This window comes from Penicillium roqueforti (genome assembly GCF_015533775.1).
Source record: "Penicillium roqueforti strain LCP96 04111 chromosome Unknown scaffold_10, whole genome shotgun sequence".
Lineage (NCBI taxonomy): Eukaryota > Fungi > Ascomycota > Eurotiomycetes > Eurotiales > Aspergillaceae > Penicillium > Penicillium roqueforti.
In genome coordinates, this window is record NW_024067574.1 from 223,637 (window position 1) to 243,013 (window position 19,377).

The 19,377-nt window shown below is 47.8% G+C and overlaps 7 protein-coding genes across 7 annotated transcripts; 3 read left to right on the forward strand and 4 right to left on the reverse strand.

The window, feature by feature from the left end:
• Nucleotides 1–316: 316 nt before the first annotated feature.
• On the reverse strand, nt 317–3,857 carry LCP9604111_4724 (ankyrin repeat domain-containing protein; the record flags this gene model as incomplete). The annotated part of the gene is made up of 3 exons (XM_039072455.1): nt 317–2,441; nt 2,491–3,054; nt 3,253–3,857. 3 exons carry the CDS (start codon nt 3,855–3,857, stop codon nt 317–319), a joined length of 3,294 nt encoding a protein of 1,097 aa, XP_038929214.1.
• A 1,135-nt stretch (nt 3,858–4,992) lies between these two features.
• On the forward strand, nt 4,993–6,824 carry LCP9604111_4725 (uncharacterized protein; the record flags this gene model as incomplete). The annotated part of the gene is made up of 2 exons (XM_039072456.1): nt 4,993–5,453; nt 5,510–6,824. 2 exons carry the CDS (start codon nt 4,993–4,995, stop codon nt 6,822–6,824), a joined length of 1,776 nt encoding a protein of 591 aa, XP_038929215.1.
• A 340-nt stretch (nt 6,825–7,164) lies between these two features.
• LCP9604111_4726 (uncharacterized protein) lies at nt 7,165–8,466 on the reverse strand (the record flags this gene model as incomplete). The annotated part of the gene is made up of 4 exons (XM_039072457.1): nt 7,165–7,514; nt 7,581–7,778; nt 7,828–7,981; nt 8,038–8,466. 4 exons carry the CDS (start codon nt 8,464–8,466, stop codon nt 7,165–7,167), a joined length of 1,131 nt encoding a protein of 376 aa, XP_038929216.1.
• A 1,125-nt stretch (nt 8,467–9,591) lies between these two features.
• LCP9604111_4727 (FAD-binding oxidoreductase) lies at nt 9,592–11,328 on the forward strand (the record flags this gene model as incomplete). The annotated part of the gene is made up of 3 exons (XM_039072458.1): nt 9,592–9,801; nt 9,854–10,336; nt 10,396–11,328. 3 exons carry the CDS (start codon nt 9,592–9,594, stop codon nt 11,326–11,328), a joined length of 1,626 nt encoding a protein of 541 aa, XP_038929217.1.
• Nucleotides 11,329–12,881: 1,553 nt separating this feature from the next.
• On the forward strand, nt 12,882–14,633 carry LCP9604111_4728 (MDR family MFS transporter; the record flags this gene model as incomplete). The annotated part of the gene is made up of 3 exons (XM_039072459.1): nt 12,882–13,093; nt 13,155–13,479; nt 13,548–14,633. The coding sequence occupies 3 exons, from the start codon at nt 12,882–12,884 to the stop codon at nt 14,631–14,633; spliced, it is 1,623 nt and encodes a 540-aa protein (XP_038929218.1).
• Nucleotides 14,634–16,015: 1,382 nt separating this feature from the next.
• LCP9604111_4729 (uncharacterized protein) lies at nt 16,016–17,560 on the reverse strand (the record flags this gene model as incomplete). Its single annotated transcript, XM_039072460.1, has 3 exons — nt 16,016–16,082; nt 16,139–17,134; nt 17,196–17,560. The coding sequence occupies 3 exons, from the start codon at nt 17,558–17,560 to the stop codon at nt 16,016–16,018; spliced, it is 1,428 nt and encodes a 475-aa protein (XP_038929219.1).
• A 392-nt stretch (nt 17,561–17,952) lies between these two features.
• On the reverse strand, nt 17,953–19,080 carry fgaOx3 (chanoclavine-I aldehyde reductase easA; the record flags this gene model as incomplete). Its single annotated transcript, XM_039072462.1, has 1 exon — nt 17,953–19,080. One exon carries the CDS (start codon nt 19,078–19,080, stop codon nt 17,953–17,955), a length of 1,128 nt encoding a protein of 375 aa, XP_038929220.1.
• Between the last annotated feature and the right edge of the window lie 297 nt (nt 19,081–19,377).

Here is a 19,377-nt window from a genome sequence, read left to right on the forward strand (position 1 = left end):
CTTACTGATACTTGAAGCAGTATCCTGTAAAGGATGTGGCAAAATACGTGGATTACTTTATTTACATGATGATGTATGACTTGCACGGCCAATGGGGTAAGTAACACAGACTTGAGATAAAATTGGCTAGAACGACGTGCTAGGAATTAGAGCGGTCGGGATAAGCGAATCGCCGTTCCGCCTCCTGTGGACACTTGGAGACTGTAACGGTACTCAAATGACCCCAGGAAGATTATAGCAAGTGAAATAATTATAGAAACTATAGGCCTAGGAAAGCCGCGCTAGATGTGTCTACCGCTTTCAAGTGAAGAAACATTCAATCGCAACTGGGTCTGCCAGCGATACCTGCCTGGTAGAGAGGGAATCCATCCGATGCACCGTTTTGCTGGACCAAACCTAGAACAGACATGGCTAAGTTCTCCAGGTGTTTGCTCATGTGGACCACTAGCTTCTTCCAATTATCGAAGGTATTTCCACAAAATCGACACGACTCCTGTGACGTTTGTTTGATCTCTTGACGACACTGCTCGACTATCTCCCACAGTCGATCGATATCTAAGTCTCGTTGGACTTCAGAATGCCTCTCTGAAGTGAGATCATTGGATTTCTTCACCTTCGGCTCGAGCATCTTGTGCTCACGAACTAGATGCTGGACAAAATTGTCTTTGCGAAAGCACTTTTTGCTGCAGTCGGAGTACGAGCAGACCCACCACTCTGACTGCCGGTGCCTTTCGGTCTCGTGGCGCACCCAGTCCGCTTTCCGTTTGAATGATTTATCCTCAGAGCAGTCGGAAAATGTACATGTGAATGGTTGCAAATCTGCTTGAACATGTTTCGACCAGTGGGATGGTTTCAAAAACTTCTTGACCTGAAAGCAGATGGGGCACTCGAACTGAGAGGGAAACAGCGAGACAGGAGGAATGGGAACTGCAGGGGGGAATTCAGCCACAGGCGCTGCTGTTTCGCCCATATCAGAGAGCCGATCAGAATTTCGACTAACGTCCATTCCCTGGAGCAAGCCTGAGGGGTCCTTAGGAAGCTGCAATGAGGATTCCCCGCCTCCCAGAGCAAAACAATACTCGCCTGAGCGGCACGAGCGGTTGGTGACAGCGTCTATATGGTTTCGCTGGAAATTAACAAGAACATTATACCGGCGAAGCTGCTCACTCGCAAAGCGATGGACCAAAGCAGGCTCCAGCCGTGGGTACAAATGCAGAATGTGCTTTTTGAATCCTTCCACGGTAGGGTCGATCAATGGTGAGACAGCAAGGAAGTCCATCGCAAGCCCTGGGTTTTCAACAAGGCTGCGGATATCGCTATCATTGTCTTCAGTCCCTTCAGTATCATTACCCCTGGCTGTATGCTGCGGTATTTGGCCTGAATAGGGCCCGGGATTTGCACACTCGCCAATATTTGCTTTCCCCTTAACACCAGGACCAATCGCCGTGTTCTCCAAACCCTTGTGTAGGGTCGCCAACAGACGGGAAAATTCGGCTGATTTAGGGAGCGAGAAGATTGTCAATCCCGAGTTAGTGTCCACAATATATGGATCTGCTCCCGCTTGGAGAAGAAGCTCTGCCGTCTCATAGTTTCCCCGCCAGCATGCTGCGAACAGAGGTGTGGATCCATAGCGTCCACCTGGAGCATCAACTTCTGCGGAAAGGACAGATGCAAGAATAGCTTTGACGATCGGAACCAAGCCGAATGAAGCTGCATAGTACAACGGGTTCGTTGTCTCGATGGCTACAGTAGGTACTTCAGGGATAAGTGCCTGCACCCATACGCCAAAATTACCTCGACGAGGAAGATATTGAGAATTAAAGAATTTGTTGACGAGTTGATAGTCGCGATCATCGAAACTGCATGATCCGCCATGGGTAGCCCAGAACTGGGCCGCATATTCTAGAAATGGGTGCTCGTGCTCGCGTGATGCGATTGAATCGATGGAGCTTGTATATCCAGACAGAAAATTATCGAGACACAAATAGGTAAGGCTGAGTCGCATTATGATTTGATCGGCGGTTTCGTGATTCAAACTGAAATATCGCACGCTAGAGGAGCGGATCCACTCGGACGTTAGGAAATCCTTGATAGATGCGTGAGATAACTTCACATTTCTAAACTCATCCTGGGTGATGAGTCCCTGACAAATATCGAGAAGGATTTGCGGCGAAACCAGCCTTAAGTCGTCATCCAAATATGTGCACGTCTTCTCTAGTATGACTGCTTCGCTCAACTCGGGTAGGGTGAGCGAACGTTTTGAGAAACTGAGCCAAAAGAGGGCGTTGCGGCTGAGTTCCCAGTCACTTGGTGGGATTCGCTCTAAGATGTGTATATATGTCTCTCGTAGAGTTTTTGGCAATGTTTGCAATGCTTCTCGAATTGACTTGGCGGTCCGAAGTGAGCCGAGGGTTTCCAAAGAAAGCTGGGTCCAGCGAAATCTGCAAAAATGGGTCAGATACGAAGATAGTATTTTAGTGTGATACTGACGATCCATCAGCTCCTTCCAGAATAGTCGTCCAAATCTGATCTTGGAGACGCGTGCTCAGATTCCTGAGCGTCTCGTCTTGCTGCAGTCTGAAGCGTATGAATACGTCGATATCGTCTCTGACAATTTCAGCATTCATATGAATTACATTGGCATGCTGTCCGGGGATCAGATTGGCCGTTCCAGTTATGAGAATTCGAAGGTTTGGGGCCAAATTCGAGATTTTCAGAAGAGAACGTATTATGATCTCTTTATAAACACTCTCATTAATTGCATCAATAAGAAGAATGACTCGTTTACCACCAGAGCTAATCTTGATGATGGCATCTTCAATGGCACCAATGTCGATTGGACGTCTGTATGCACTTGACTTTGTTGTCGCTTTGAAGAGCGGCCAGATAGACTCTAATACCGAGGGAATCGATTCAGAGAGCTGGACTAGGAGCGATCCTAGAATGTTCACCGGCTCTTGAAAGGCAGTGTCGTCAAATTTACAGTAGAAGTAGGCAAAGACCAATCTATGGTCATTTGAAGACATCCGTACCAGCTCATCGACAGTATGAGCACTATAGAATGTTAGCTCAATAACCACTCAAGAACATGGAGGACTTGCAAAAGTGTTGTCTTTCCGATTCCAGCTATGAAAAGGTGTTAGACTATCTCAGTGTATAATGGGTCAGGGCGTACATTTGCCTAAGAGGACGAAAATGCTCCGATGAGTGCCATCATTCCATAGCCAGTCATTCAAAATACCATCAATGAACCACTTTCCTGTGTGATTTGCTCGCAAATTCGAGGCTTGCAGATGGATACTACTTGGGCTGACAGGAGCCAACCATCGGGAAAGCTCTTCGTGGGCTGTACGGATCATTTCATCATTTCGTACTTTCAGATCTTGTTCCAGAGATTTTGCGAGGCTTGTGATTTCACTGTGCAAATCTCGCTGGAGGCTATTGCTATCACTTGTGATAACAAGGATCAACCAAGATTTTACCCTTTCTAGGCGGGTGAGGTGCGTGTTGAGTTGTTCCTGGGTGAACGGCCATTCCAGTTTTTGCTTCACTCTCTTGAATTTGTTCGCTGGCTCTTTAATGTCTGAAAGGAGAACTTGAAGAGACTCATTTGTTTTTTGAAGGATGCTCATCAGAGGTTCTGGGGTGATAAGAGACAGTGGTCCTAATTTTGTAGGTCGTGGAGGCTCAACTTCCGAGTGAAGATGTTCTAGAATTCCTTTGAGAGCGAAAAGCTCCTCACTTAATCTTCGAATATCGGAGCTTGCATCACGTACGCCTTTTGCATATGCTATGAGGCGGGGGATGATGCTGCTAATGTCGATGATCAGCGACGTTATGGAAATAGGGTCAGCCATGGTTTCCAAAACAATGAAATGCCATGCACATATTTGGAAGTCTTTCGAAACTGGGAAATCAGGCGGGCTGTCCTTGTCCCACGGAGTGCGTAGTGACGTCAAATCGGTTGAGAATAATCTTGTAGGAGCGGGTTGAAAAAAAAACTCGCTGGTGGACTTGGGGGCGGCAAGGTATTAGGGGATGCACGGATATCAAAGCAAGTGGAGACAAATAAGCCAATAACATCTAATAACTAAGGTGATGAGCAGAGAAGTGAGCAGATGGAGTCCTTCCTCACATCCCTCAGCAGTCTCCCACCGCTTCCTGCCAAAGCTCTCCTCCATCAACATCCAGATACCTCCGTAATGGCGCCAAGACTACCTCTTTCAAAGCTCGGAAATATTCAGAATATGATATCGAACAAATCACTGACTGCCGCGCAAATGGTCAAAGCTGCTGACTGCAGTAAGCGTCTTATCATCAACATCAAGAACAACTTTCGCCGGTTCGAAAATGTAGAAAGTTCGAGTCTTGTCACGAAGACAAAACATAACACCTCCGACGAAAGAAGCACTGTGCGATCGCCTCCTCGAAAAGCCTGGGCTATATTTGGATGATATTGTTACGATCTAGTGATCGCACTTCGCATGTATTTGTACTATTTGCATTTTCGCTCGTAGATAAGTGGATGTGATGAACGAACTGATTTCAGACGGACAGGCTGGTCTCCGTTAGGCGCGGCACCATTTCAGATAGCTATTATTCCATCGCGACAATCGTAGCGGTACCAGATACTACTAAGATGGAATTATGCTCTCTTCTATAGCCTGATGGTTGGTGGTTTATATTAATCAACTCAGTGAGCGGTCAGTGTGAATGAATCTCACAGACACACGAATTGTCCAGGGGTCAATTGTGTTAGCTATTGCAAGTGTACTGGTGCACGATATCCAGGAAACAGTTTCTAGAGGATGAACTTTGATTTGCTGATGAAGCCTGTAAGATTGCCAAGCCTACCTGTTGAGGTGCCAACAGCCGTGCACTGCCCCGGGGCTCGTGCTCGACATCTTCGCCCTTTTGTACATCAGCCCCCCTCTTCGTCATCCTCCAACCATGAGTTCCAATTTATATCAATTGTATAGGCCGTGAAACGCAATGTCTGGGCTTGAAATCGTCGGGGTCGTTGCCAGCACCTTCCAACTCGCAGAGATTGGAATCAAACTCTCGGTCAAGCTTTGTTCCTTTTACCGCCAGATCAAAGATGCGGATAATTCCGCACAGCGTCTTGCAAGTGATGTCTCACTCACTTGCAGTATCCTATATCAATTAGGCAAGATCTTGGAACAGGACAGCCAGACAAAGCTTTGCTCCCAGCAGGCCTTTCTGACGGCCCAGGAAGTCTTGGAGGAATGCGAGAAAATCTTCAGTCAAATAGACGAAGCAATTCAGAAGAAAGATCCGAGTTCTGGTAAAAGCAAATGGGAACGTGGCACACGGAGGCTTACAATTGTGATACTTGGTCCCGATCTTGACGTGTTGAACTCACACTTGGACAAGTTAAAATCGACCATGTTGCTGATGCTGAATGTGATTATGTATGCAAGAGAAATTAACCGGTATGTCTCATCTAAAGTATCTCTCGAGATCCACGTTGTTAAACTCCATTGGGTAGGACATCCGATCATTCTTCGCTCGAATGCCAACGCCAGTTGATTGAAACGCTTCTCCGGGAGAAAGCCGAAACTGAAGCTAGGTTAAAGAGACTCATCAATGTGGCCGATATTCGTTCAGATTGCGATGGAGTGGGTAGATTGTCGTCTTCAACACTGGGTGCGAAACCTAGCATGAGAGTGTGGCAGCGACCTTCAACCGGAAACGAAATTGACAAGTATTATGACCTTGTCAAAAGTCTACTAAATCAAATCGATGCTTGTCAAATAAACTTTCAACAAGATCGCCATTTGAGGATTAGAGATGGAGTGGTGAATGTTCACAAGGCCGAACTTGCCATATTTCAACAATCCCATGGAAAGGCAGCGGCACAGGCTTTTGATTGCCCCTATTTCAGAATTAGCCACCGAGGAAGGGACAGTTCTTTTACCCCAAAGCCGAACTCCAACATCCCCTCTCAAACGGCTGAGGCGTCAACGAAACGATCCACCTTGATCACATTGGGAAATTGCCATTCTTTTGGGCGCAGCCCCTTGCCTGCTATTCGTCGAGCCTCCACCAGTAGTTTGGATCTTGAGGCCGCTCATAAAATGTCAAGGAATCACCCCGGTTACCGTGAATACACTAAACTTGAGCTTAAAGAACCTATGGGGGAAATGTTCATCAACCAGTCCAGCCCAAGAATTAGAAGAAACTCAGCATCCGCAGCAGACCTTCATGAAACTTCTGTTGGCTTCTCAATGTCCGATCTGCACCCTGTGGCCAGCTTGGGTCGAGCTCGGTCTCCGGGTCCTTTACCTTCAACTTCCAATCAATGTGTGGCCCCGCGCGAGCAGTTTGATAGAGACTACCCTCTCAACCCGCGCTATCCTACAGCGAAGTATTCGCTTGATCGGCCTCTCAGCATGACTGTGATGGACGAGCATCCCCACATGCTGCGTAAAGAAAGACCTAACCGGCCTCAAGGGCCCCCATCAACTTCTGTGGGATTTGACAATATTCGCGTCAGAGCCCGACCATCCACATACGCCAACAACGGAGGCCACGACCTTGCTCCAATAGCCTTACCCCACGAGTCTGACGATAGTTGCGATACGTACCCCGACAGGCACCGTCGGCGTCGCCGCATACATCGCTGCGAGAGTGATAGGCACGGCGGTAGTCGATCCCTGGAACAGAAAGCACTTGATGCCAGCAGTTCGAAACTGGTGGCGACCTCAGGTAAGGAAAGTCCCAAGAAGCGTGTTGCGTGGGATACTTTGGAAGATCTGATGCTTTCCTGGACGACACTTCCCCGGGATATGATTCGGCTATGAGAGGACGCACGAAGCAGATGTTGAAACGCGTCAATAATGCCTTATTCCGTATTTTGTGCCACCCACCCTCGCTACGCGACCGAGTACGGGGTATGAACCTCAACCAGAATAATATCTTCACGTGAATGAGTGCAGACCATCTTTTGCTTTTGGACTCTTGGTTATCATAGCATGCAAGGAGTTGGGTTGTAGTAGAAGTTATGAATTAGGGCTTGGGTAGGTGGCGAAATATATATGCCATTACTATCTGCTGAGTGACAGTGTTGGATATGGAAGCATCGTCTCAGCTTCACAAATTGATCTGTACATTCCCACAATGGGTTTATTTACATCTCTTTTGTTATACAAAACGTGCCGTCTGGCCATAATCACTCGGCCGATCCTCTACCGTAACGGCAACTCCATAATTAACCATTATATTCCGCTCGTCGCTCGGATATGCCAGTTTCTCCTGACTGCTTGACGGACTGGTAGAACGGTATGCACTCGCCGACTGGTACGACTCCTCCTTTCCCCTGAAGCTATTCAAAGGAATATCCGTTCCTCTGAAAGTACCCGAGTGGTGCGATGGTATACCAGTGCCTCTACGGCCCCGGAGGTTGTACGAGTCATACGGGTAGGATGTCTTGGAGGGCGAGATAGCAGCTTTCAGGACGCGATAAAGGCCGGGGCAACAACCGATCATAACGGCTAGGAGAATGGCAGTTAGTAAAACGATTGAATATGCAAGTGGAAAAGCGGGAAATATAAGCATACCGATTGATGCCTCGATGGTTCCCCATAGCGCTAGCCATGATGGAGCGGGGACTCCATTTTCAGTATCACCTAACTGAACGACGCGGATGGTGGAAATGATGATACACACCCAGCCAAAACAGAATAGCCCGCCAATGCTCAGCTTTTGGCGGCTTTTCATCTGCAGATTCCAGATCAGGCGGATTGGGAGGATCATGACTTAGCGTCGAGTTAGCTCAGTTTAAGGAATAAGGAGCATAGCACGTACTTGCTATGTCAGTGGCTATATCCACCCCGTATGCGTAGTACAAGCTGATAACGGCTGCCCGATGGTCGCGTGGAGTGTTGCATTGGCCTGCAGTAAACCAGGCATGGAAGCTCGAACATGAAAACCACGATGAGAGAATGCAGCCAATGATAAACTGAAAACAGTGTCGTCAGTAATTTGAACACCAGCATTCAGACGAAAAATCCATACCAGGACACAAAATCCCATAATAACCCACCAGGCGATAATGTACTTCTTTCCAACCAACAACCTTTTATACATCGCCAAGAGCGAGAACTTGATCATCCACAAGCAGAGCCATAATGAAGATGTCGTGACAAAAAAGACAGTCTGTAATCGGAGTCCATCTTCCGAGATGGTGGCATAGGGTGGAATCGTTCCGGCACCGACTGCTGCTAGTCGAAAGATGACAGGAGAGATGTAGATATAGAGAATGCTCAATTCCAAGAAGAATATGTAAGCGATAATCAGAAGGTAATCTTCACCCTTGAGGTCTTTGTAACTCCGAATGGCACCAGCAAAACGAGTGCCTACAACCAGCGAGGTCAGTACAATCAAGGCAATGCCGGCACCTTTAATAGTTTCGGGCCCAAAAGTGCCCGTAATGGCCTCTCCCATCCTTTATTGCGAGACTGAATTTTAGAAAAGTACGACAGGGACCGCGCGGGCCCCTGTCACCCATATACATCGAGCCATTTCACCAGAACTTTAACGAACGCATGGCGGCCGATATCTTGAGTTTGAGATTCACAGATGGGCCACCTACAGCCACCTTGTGCAAACTTCGAGGGGTGCATGGCTTAGAATGAACAGGGATTGTAAAACATGCACGAGGGGCAATATACGAATCTCTTTCGAAGGCCATTGTTGAAGATGCATGCCCCGCCAGCCCTGGGCCAATGATAGAAGAAATATATAGTGCCGGTGGGGGGAGGGCCCGCGCCCTCAGCCACGGCGGTTGTGCCTCCCGTGGCCATTGGGGGAGCCGATGACGGGCCGAGGCGCACATGGAGGGGCCTGGGAGAGAGAGGAAAGAAACAGATCTAACTAGACAGGCCCATGGCGTGAGTCAGTATAGCCGTATCCAGAGAAAGATTATCCAGTTGATCTTGAAAGGAACAAAAGACAGGACAGATCTCGGTTAATGCCAGAAGGCTGGGGTGAAAATTCGAATTGAGTTTGGACTTCTGAAACTAAGCCCTGCATAAGCCCCGGAGCCCTCCGGAATCCGGGCGATGGTGTTCTGCGTTGGCCGCTCGCTTAGAAAATTCATATCCCCTATCTTTTGAGAGTCACTTGCGACTTGAGGAAAAGAAAGAAAAGAAAGAGTTTGTAACAGATAAATACAACTTTACGTAAGAATAAGATGGACGAGCGAAACAATCGCTGCCGGTGAATCTAGAAGCAAACCCACAAGTCCATTGTTATGAGCTTCAAGCTATGTAGCTTAACCCTTCGGGCTGCGCCGCTTCGCTTAGATCTGGAAGCGAGATTATTATATATACGCGTTAACGAAAGCGAATAGCCTAGTCATACTATACGCCAATTATACGGCCCCGTTGATTAGTTACTTAATGACACCTAATGCATCTCCGGAACCTCATCGGATCAGAGCGCAGGGGAAGTTAAAAAACAATAAGCTCCCCCCACCTTAGTTTCTTCTCCTTTTTTCTTTCCAAGCCATTGAATTTGTCTATATATCACGTTCGTTTCTGTTTGGGTTACTTGCATAGCTTTTGGATCATGCATATTTCGACCTTTATTGGCGGGCTATCCGCGATTTGCGGATTGACCCTAGCCCAGACAACTGTGACCAGCCCGGTCATCGAAGCGGATGATTTCAGCGTCACTGGCGCATTGGAGGATCTCGGTGTGGATGTGTCGCAAATTCCTGCATTGGAGTCATTCACCGCCATTGAGACACGGTCAACCGATAAGGCCTGTGCAGCTGCTGTAAGTAAGCTCGCAAGCCATCGAGCAATAATTTATTCTAAATCTCTCTTAGTGCGCAAGTTTGGGATTCCTTTTTGGCTCCAAGGTTGCTGCTCAAGATACTACTGGGTACAGCAACTTCACTAGCTCGTTCTGGTCAGTGCAGCAAGAAGAGGTCCAGCCTCGTTGTATTTTCCGTCCTACCAAGAATACGGAGGTCAGCACTGCAGTTTTACTTTCCCGGTTGACAGGCTGTGAGTTTGCTGCTCGCAGTGGCGGCCATGCGGCCTTTACCGGGGCTTCCAGCGCGCCTGGCGGAATCAGCATCTGGTTCAAGGATATGAATGCCGTTACCCTGAACGCAGACAAGACAGTCGCCTCAATTGAGCCTGGAAATAACTGGCTCACTACCTACACTGCCCTCGAGCCTTATGGATTGGCCGTTATTGGAGGTCGTGCCGCCAGCATTGGTGTTGGTGGCTTTGTTTTGGGTGGTGGAATCTCCTATCACTCCAACCTGTACGGATGGGCTTGCGATAATGTCCACAGCTTTGAGGTAAGAATATACATCTGTCATACCTTTTGCCGAATGAATTACTAACAAATCCTGTTTAGGTCGTGACCGCTAGTGGTCTGATTGTAACCGCGAGTGAAACTTCCCACGCTGACCTATATTGGGCTCTGCGCGGCGGTGGAAACAACTTTGGCCTTGTCACCAAGTACAATATGTACACCATCCCCTCGCCAAAGCTTTACGGTGGTGCCAGAACTTTCCTCCAGACCGAGTTTCCCGAGGTTATCAATGCTTGGATCAACGTGATCAACAATGCCACCATTGACGGCAAAGCCCAGCAATACGTCGCCTTCCTCCGGACCCAAGATATGAACCTTGCCTCTGCTGAGTTGACCTACGTGCACAACGACCCCAACCCCGAAATCTACAAGCAATACAGAAGCATTCCCGCCATTTCCGACACATCTAGTGCCAAGACCCTTGTCGAGTACGTCGAGTACCTTGAGAGCGAGAACCCATTCGGTCTTCGCGAGGTGTACTGGCCTATCAGTGCGGCTCTCGACGAGAAATTTGCCAACTGGGTGGTGGATCTCTTCTACTCGATGATCTCTGAGGTGGCCGATGTCGCCGGCGCCCAGCCCGTGCTCATCTACCAGGGAATCACCGAGGCCATGTTGAACAATATGAAGAACCACGGCGGTAACGCTCTTGGACTCGCCGGCTCATCTGGCCCTGTTCACCTTTTGCACATTTCTTGCTGGTGGACGAACGAGGCTGATGACGAGACTATCTACGCGTTTGTCAACAAATTCATGGAGAAGGTCATTGCTGAGGCTAAGAGCGTCGGAGTCTTCAATGAATATGTTTACATGAACTACGCCAGCATGTTCCAGGATGCTGTCGCTGGATATGGTGCTACTAACAAGGCTCAGCTGAAGAATATTGCCAAGAAGTACGACCCCAGGGAGGTTTACCAAAAGCTCCAGCCTGGTTACTTCAAGCTTGATGGTCCTCCTGTGACTCCATCTTTCTAGATGGACTTGACGAGAAAAATGTACATCATCTACCGCGGGATATAACTGTATGTAGAATGCATCTTGATGATAGCATATTATCTATATCATAATTTAATATCTGTGAATTATATACATATTGATTATATCAGGAGGCTTGAAGGATGTTGTAGAAAAAAGAAGCGGCTCGGGTAGAAATCCACGGTTCCACAAATGGAAACCCTGGTTCCATCCCGACATATCCATGGGTCATGGTCAATTTGCATAGTTAATGATGGGGCTGTACGACGTCGGGATGGGTCTTGTTTCCCGGGCGGAAAGTGTCGGGCATACAGAAGGGTTTGAGGAAAGAGTATGGGGGCCAGTCATCGGGCCGAGGTGGTTGCTGCCGTGGCGAGAAAATCGAGAGAAGATGCTTGATTCTAGCGATGCATCTGACAAATTCATGGAGGTTGTAAAGCTCTGGCAAGACGTCCGGCCCAACGCCCATATATAGCCTCGATATGATGGCCCGGGATTTTGGTATCGGGATTCTGCGTATTCTCCAAATTTCTAAAGTGAGGCTGTACGTGATGATCATCGCCCGGGTGTCCTCTTTCAGGTGGATCCCAATCTTAGTTAGCCCAGTCAAGATGCTCCAAGATGTTAGGGGACTTAACAGGTTTACGAGTCGACATTCCCCAAGTGCGATACCAGCCCCTGGAGCACCTCGCTTGTCCATTTGGTTACATGGGAACCAGATCGGCGACCATGACTCGAAAGCTAAACACACAGCTTGCACTTGCCCTCACGCAACGACTGCATCTGCTTGTGTCATCTAGCTCACACCACAATTTAAGGTTGTGGCACCGGTCGCAGGCTTGCCGCGAGCGCTATTCGGACATCCCACTCCGTGCTTTTGGAAATATTCAGGAGTGGATGGGCTGAGAAATGCGAGAAGCCAACACAAACTGGGGTCTATGTAGCTTGCGCTGAAAAATGGCTCGAGTTGATGGCTGTGTCTGACGGTGTGAGGAAACACGAGTTGGAGTCTGGAAGCTTTCCATTTGGCGACGTGTTTCTCCCGTCTACCCGCGACCCACGTGCTGATCTCCCTTTCGGGCGGGGTGTACCTCGATAACTAAGAAATCTACAGCGACGGAACTAAGCAGGTCAGACAACTTTCAATGATATTCTTTAGCATACACTTTACATCTATATATTTAGCAGCATGCCCAGGTAAAGGAGACCTTCGTGGAGGTATCACACATGTGTATCCTGTAGATAACTAAGATATTCCTAGTTAGGAAAGTCCGTAGTCGGAAGAACCTGGCATTAGTCCTAATTGGGACCACTCGGCGACTTTGGACCAATCACAGGCCCGGATTCCCTCGACCGGAAAGGGGAACATCTATATCCATGGATATGTTGTACAACGAGAAACCTCCCCCAACCTTCAGCGTCGGCTTGTTGACAAACGCGTCGTCTCTAACTCCAAACCAACTCTCGGTGGCCTACTTTTCAACGTGATCCGACTGTTACTAGGATATTATTTTCTTCGTTCACAACATACAACATTGGCGTGACTTCCCAGCATGCCAAACACTTTGACAGCATCGACACTGCCCATTGAGGACAAACAGGGGAGGGGATGGCGCTTTTGGGCGATCTACCTCTCGCTTTGTGTGTCAATCTTGTTAGCTGCGGTTGAATCGACGGTCACGTCCACCGCGTTGCCATCTATCTCCGATGAATTGCATGCGGGAAAGGATTATGTTTGGTTTGTCAACTCGTATTTTCTCACCAGGTGAGTTGAAAGATGAATCCAAAGACTTCGAGGAAGCTGATCTGACTCTTCGGGTTTCAAGTGCGTGCTTTCAACCGCTTTTCGGACAGACTGCAAATATCTTCGGTCGACGATGGTTGATGATCGGCGCGGTGGCATTTTTCGTACTTGGCAGCGGTATAAGCGGTGGTGCTATCAACTCTGCCATGATGGTTGCTGGGCGAGCGATTCAGGGCATTGGTGGGGGAGGTATCAACGTCCTGATCGAGCTGATCGTCAGCGATTTGGTCCCATTGCGCGAACGAGGAAACTTCATGGCCATGATCTTCGCGGTGTTCTCTATTGGAACATCCCTTGGTCCGTTCGTCGGTGGTGCTCTAGTACAACACAGCTCCTGGCGATGGGTCGTGAGTGCTTAATATACTTCACACCAAGTCAAGCTCACCTAGCTAACCCATGCATCAACAATCAACAGTTTTATCTAAATCTCCCAATTGGAGGAACGGCACTCGTTCTTCTGTTCTTTTTCTTACACGTCAACTACAAACAAGAGCCCTGGGAGGAAAATATCAAGAAGATCGATTATCTCGGCAATGCACTACTAATGACGTCCATCGTCTCTATCCTACTAGCCCTCACCTGGGCCGGTACCGCCTATTCCTGGTCTAGCTGGCGCATCATTATGTGTCTGGTGCTAGGATTTGTTGGCATGGTCATATTCCACATTTACGAGGCCAGCCCTTGGTGCCCAGAGCCCATGATGCCACCGCATATTTTCGGCAACCGCACCTCCTTCGCCGCTCTGATTTTGTCTTTCATCCACAACATGCTCACCTTCTGGGTGGTCTATTTTATGCCTGTGTACTTCCAGTCGGTGAAGCTCTCTACCTCGGCCCGTGCTGGTGTGCAATTTTTACCTACCGTAATCCTTGCTGTTCCGACTGCTATAGTCGGAGGTGTCGTCCTCAGCAAATGGGGCTTCTATAAACCAATTCACATCTTTGGAATGGGTCTGTCCCTTGTGGGGCTGGGGCTCTTCACACTCCTTGACGCAGACTCAAGCGATGGAAAGTGGATCGTCTATCAAATTATCACCGCCATAGGTCTGGGTATGCTGCTCACAACGATACTGCCTGCAGTTCAGGTTGGCCTCGAAGAAAAGGATGTTGGGCTAGCCACGGCTACCTGGGCATTTGTTCGTAGTTATGGTGCCATCTGGGGAATTTCAATCCCGGCTGCCATATTCAACACACAATTTGGGCGACTGTCAAGCCGCATATCAGACTCTTCTGTTGCTGCACAGCTGGGAGGTGGAGAGGCATACTCTCATGTATCTGCAAATTTCATCCGGTCCCTTGAGCCGCAAGTTCGCGACGAGGTGATAAGTGTGTATTCTGATACTCTGAAGCTGGTCTGGCAAGTGTCTCTGGGATTTGCTGCTCTAGGATTCATTGTCATCTGGTTTGAAAGGCAGATCAAGCTGCGCACCGAGTTAGAAACAGAGTATGGAATCCAGGTCCCGAAAGAGGACAAAGACAACAAGGAAGCTGTTGAGGCATAGGCAGAACTTCAATGAAAGAATTCGTCTATGGCCATGGGGGATCTGCTCTCGGATATTGCTGTAGCAAACAATGCCACAGAAAATTATTTCGGCATCGCCTTCTTACCATATGTGTAATATCATACTTACTTTGTCTTTTCTTCCCACTCGCAAAAATGCATATCCTCAATTTCACCACCCTTATGGTTCTCATCACCATGTACTGTGCATTCGTCTCCAGCCATCCAAGTCCGACAGATCTCTGAAACAATGAGCCTATGGTTATGGAATCACAGTTACATCCCACAGGCAATGGCAGTCTCATACCAGATGAGGCTCTTCAAGGCAATTATCTTGCAGCAAGGAACGACGATATGGCAATTATGATGTTGCTAATTCCGGGGGAATGCAAGACGGTGTTGAAAAAGGCCATTCTAGTATCGAAAGCGGCATTTGAGTGGATAAAGAAAAAAGTCTGTGAAGACTATAAGTGCAAAGTCGCATTCGCGCCTACTTATAGAAGGTACCCTGATCTTATCAAGAATCACATTATTATGGACTGGATATTTGGCACTATGAAGAGAAACGACCATCCTATTCAGAAGCTTGGCATTCATCCAGATGAGATATTTGACAGGATCGTTAAAAAGTGCATCGAGGGAGATTTAAAGATCATGGGAATTAAAAATGTCTGTTCTGCCAGCCAAGATAGCTTCAAAGACATCAAATCATGCGTTATTAGCAAAGTGATGGAGTATGTACCCCAGAAGACTTCATAGGCTAGGAAAGCATATATAATTGCACTTCAAAAGAACCTGAACCTGGTTGAGAAGACAAGCCACCTAATAAGGGCAGCTGTCATAGTTGAGTCTTATATTTCTTTTTTTCAATGACTTGGTTAAGCTGATAAATATATAGATGAACAAACCCGTTTTCAAGCCGAATTGGCGCAAATTGGTATCTGATTTCAAGAACAACAAACTGTGTGGGAAATAAAGACATATAAGGCGAGTGCTAGGAAGGCAGCATGAATAACTACATTGCACAGTTGCTGGCTATTGAAAACAGTCTGTTTAGGAGAGGCAAGGGCAGATGCAGGTATATGATAAAACTTTCTATTCTGACTACTCTTCCTAACCATTATTAGGTTAATTATGGGCTTATAGTTATCAAATCATAGTACTTCAACATACTACTCCGTATATCAAGGGTCATTCGCATCTCATGCGACTTGAATAATATATCGAAATGTGATTTCTTATTTTTACTTTAGTTTATCTATTTATTAAAGAGGGGTTCTTAGGAGAGGGGCACCGACAGCCCTGCCTGCGAAACAGGTGTGAGAGCAGAGTCATCACTGGGAGTAGTAGGGTGCTAGAGAGGAGAAGTGGAAGTCTGCATTGCTATCTAGGCCTCGGGAGTGCTTTTATGCCACATAGCCGCTTAGTCATCTTGCTCTGGAAACCCCCACTGCATTAGTTAGTTAACAGCTAACTAGTTAGTCATTAACTAGTAAAAGATCTCACCAAGGAATAAAATATTCTCTCCAATGTTCTCCAGTATCAGCCTCTTTGAACTTGTCAATACCACCGACAACGCCGTCTTGGTCCACTTGCCAATCACCCATTTCCACCCGTTCAGCCCAGCTTTCTAAAACTTTGTGTAGATATGAGCTACGCGAATCCCAAGGTAAATAACCACTATAGCCACTGAAAAGGTCTGCCTGGTAAAGTTGATCAGGCCGTTCGGTTCCCGGAAACCTAGCATTTTTGAATGGTATACCATTGCTACCTCGAGCAAACCCATTGCTTCCAATGCTGAAGGGCAGCAGGAGTCGACTCTGGTTACCAGATTGCCAGTTGAGATTTTTGTCGGTTGGTTCTATGTACAAACCAGATGGAATGTTCTCTGCCCTTCCGTCAGGAAACCAGGGCCGATTCAAGGGCGACTTGTTCTCCCTCTCCCCTCGAAATAAGAGTAGAGGGTATAATGGTATCGCCTGGTCGGTATTATGCAAGCCTGGAATCTGACGTTCGGCAAGTGGTTGATTTGTAAATTCGACCGGATTTTGGAGTCGAATACCGGGGGCAATATAGCGAAAGGCGAGACGCCGGATGGGAAGAGCCGAGAGAAAACATTCGATAAACGAGCCCGTTTCTATGAAAGATGCCTTGATAACCAGTTCGGAGTATGGGAGAGCTATTCCACAATCATACGTCGAATGTATCAAAGTTGATGGAAGTCGAATCTCGATAGCATCAAGAAGACGAGTAAAGGCACTGACTGCCCTCTCCACATCCATTGGGGTATATTGGTGAATCTCCCAAGGGAATACTCCAAAAAAATGATCCACAGATTCCTTTCGACGATCCGAATATGTTGTAATTTTGCCCTCATCCAACATGTCTAGATAGGCTTTCAGAATGTTTTGTAATGGCCGCCATGGCCACCGTTCCCTATCAGACCAGATCATATCTTCCCAGACTGGGACAAAAGAGGCAAGCTCAGTTTCTTGATCGAATCTATCTGGCGTATAAGTATTCGTCTTCCCTCAATTGTACTAAAGCATAAAAGGACTCTCACACTATCCCGACTTCTTCGTCACTCTTTGTTCGTGTTGAGGGATATAGCCACACATAACGATCACCCCACGATCCGAGTGAAGATTCCGGAGCAAAAAGTTCATGTTTTCCATGAAGCGCTACGAGGTAATAGAAGAGATGAAAATTTGAATCAGGGTCAAATATAGTGGCCTTCGCCGACCGTAGGAACCTGACCAAGTTCGGATTCAGGCGGGATGCGAGATCGAATGGAATTGGCGAGAACTCTTCCCACCAAGTTCTAGACGGGATCGAGGCGACATCCCGTCCAGCCCCAATCCATGCCTGTTTAAGGATCTGGTTGTGAAGTTGGGCCGATAAATGGGGGTCAAATGTAGTGAATGACATATTGGCTAAGACGTAGGTCTTGAGAGACGCCAGGTCGATCTTAAAGTAAGAAATAATGCATTCAACTAAATAAGTAAGATAGATAGAGAAGATAGAGAGAGAAGAAGCAGGTTGCAAAGTGGGAAGCGGCCTGCTTATATGGTTGATCTTTGCAAACAAACAAATAATGCAAACTTCGAGCGCTCGCTTAATCTCGCCTAGAAAGCAGACATTGCAATTGTGACAGATCTTCCCGGACCTCGGGAATTCCGGTGGGAGATGTAGAACGAGCGGAGCGGTACGGAGTACTTCGACACAGATAGGCAACTACCTCTAGAGACAATTTTCGAACATAGCACATAGATGAGCTGTTTCTGCCCTCTTCTGATGCATCCCCTAGCATCGTCAAATATTCAACTGCTCCGGCACAGATACTCAGGACTATACGGGTAATCCAGGTAGCCAGTTTTCGTGAGACACGTATAGAATGAGGAGCGATCGTATTTCTGTAGGGCGATGCCATTCTTCATCCGAAAAGGGAGATCGGGCGTGGAGGTGAAGTATCTCCCAAATCCAATAGCAACATTGTCATAGTCTGCATACACCATTTCAATCACCTCTGGGGCCGACGTCGCATCATATCCGCCCGCCAGGATCACTGGCAGGGACCTCCCCCATACCTTGACAAAGGTGAGGTGGTTTGGATCAGGGTGAGTCGTCATTTGGTCCAACCACCGGGAGTTGGCGAGGTGTAAGTACGCAATGCCGAGTTGTCGAAGCTGCAGGATGAGGTATTCAAACTGGGGAACCAGGTCACCCATGATACCCATTCCGGAATACTGGCTCCACGGGGAAAGCTTCATGCCAACTCGATCCGGACCGATTGCATTAATTACCGCCATGGTAACTTGGAGAGCGAACCGTGCTCGATTCGGAATGTCTCCTCCCCACTCGTCGGTCCGCTGGTTGCACGAGGCCTGCGTGAACTGGTCGATGAGATAGCCGTTGGCGCCGTGGATCTCCACCCCATCGAACCCGACCTCAATGGCATTTCGTGCTGCTTGCGCATAGTCAGAGATGTACTTCTGAATCTCCTCTTCGTCTAGCGCGCGTGGGGGCTGGCACCCTGGCTCTGCCGCAACAGCACTGCTCGACACCTGTTCAAACCCTCGGGATGCGAGCAATTCCGGGTCGGCAGATCGGCCGGTAGCATAAATCTGGCAGAAGATATAACATTCTTTGGCATGAACCTGGGAAACAACCTCTCTCCAAGCTTCGCATTGTGTCTTACTCCATATCCCTGGGATATGTGCTTCGCCAACTGAGTTTGGGCAAATATTCGTCGCTTCAGTAATCAACAGAGCCCCCGGATCAGATGCTCGCTGGGCGTAATATTCTTTCACAAACGGCAGAGGCACAGCAGCCTCATCAGCTCTATATCGGGTGGTTGGCGACATGACAATTCGATGCTGGAGCTGGCATTTTCCTAGCGCCAGAGGCTTGAAAAGCGTTGGAGACGGGTGTTTGGGGATAATGGTCATAGTGAATCCTAGGAGTGTCTGACTCAATGCCCCCGGGAGAACTTGACGTGAGTAAAAAACCAGAAACATTGCTTTATCATACCTTGTAGATGAGATTCGTTCTTTGTTGTCCCTCACTTATGCACGAGAATTGAATTCCTTCGACTTCGCGTTTTGAGGCAAGGGCGCCATTGAGCAGCACATTACGCGTCTACCAATCCTAAAGCAAGAAAGACCGGTGTAATTGCTGCAATGTCACGAGCCAAAGCGAAAACCAATCTACCCATGGAAACCTGACCGTGTGGTGTAGATGTATGT